At 46.4% G+C, this 879-nt stretch overlaps 1 protein-coding gene across 1 annotated transcript; it reads left to right on the top strand.

Annotated features, from left to right (window-relative positions):
- Window positions 1-341: 341 nt before the first annotated feature.
- Window positions 342-734, top strand: LOC109222407. Its single transcript, XM_019386768.1, has one exon. It carries the CDS (start codon window positions 342-344, stop codon window positions 732-734), a length of 393 nt encoding a protein of 130 aa, XP_019242313.1.
- Window positions 735-879: the final 145 nt, after the last annotated feature.

The raw sequence follows: 879 nt of genomic DNA, 5'->3' as shown, positions 1-879 counted from the left end.
CAATTATCAGTGATGGAGGCACTCACTTCTGCAACAGAGCCTTTGAAAAGTTGCTTGCTAAGTATGATGTGCGTCATAAGGTAGCTACTCCTTACCACCCGCAGACTAGTGGACAAGTTGAAGTGTCCAATAGAGAAATCAAGAGTGTGTTAACCAAAACTGTGAACGCCACAAGAACTGATTGGGCGAGAAAGCTAGCTGATGCACTCTGGGCTTACAGAACTGCTTTCAAAACTCCAATTGGTATGTCACCATACAAGTTGGTGTTTGGGAAGGCCTGCCACCTGCCAGTGGAACTTGAACATAAAGCGTGGTGGGCATTGAAGCAGCTAAACTTAGACATGGAAGATGCGGGCACAACAAGAATCACTGAACTGCATGAGCTCGAGGAGTTCAGATATCTTCCCGCTTTCGAGAGCACAAAGTTGTACAAGGAGAGAATGAAGAGGATGCACGACCGGAACATTGTTGAGAGAAATTTCAAACCCAGGGACATGGTATTGCTATACAACTCAAGACTCCGTCTGTTCCCAGGTAAACTTAAGTCACGATGGTCTGGACCATTTCGAGTAGTTGAAGTTTTCCCTTCAGGAGTTGTTGAAATTGCCACTGAGAATGAATCTCATACATTTAGAGTCAATGGTCAGCGATTGAAACTATATGTGGGCATGAGCGGGCCAAAGGAAGTGTTTGAGTTACATCTGACTGAACCACAGAGGTCGAGCGAGCCTTAATTGCGCTCATCTGAGTCATGCCGCGACGTTAAATCAGGCGCTGCGTGGGAGGCAACCCACGAAATTGTTGTAAGTGTAACACATTATACAAAAAAAAAACGCAGAATCAGAATAGGGCCCAGACCGCGGTTCCACCGCGACCGCG

This window comes from Nicotiana attenuata, unplaced genomic scaffold (assembly GCF_001879085.1).
Source record: "Nicotiana attenuata strain UT unplaced genomic scaffold, NIATTr2, whole genome shotgun sequence".
Classification (NCBI taxonomy): domain Eukaryota; kingdom Viridiplantae; phylum Streptophyta; class Magnoliopsida; order Solanales; family Solanaceae; genus Nicotiana; species Nicotiana attenuata.
This window is presented reverse-complemented; position numbering and strand designations above follow the sequence as displayed.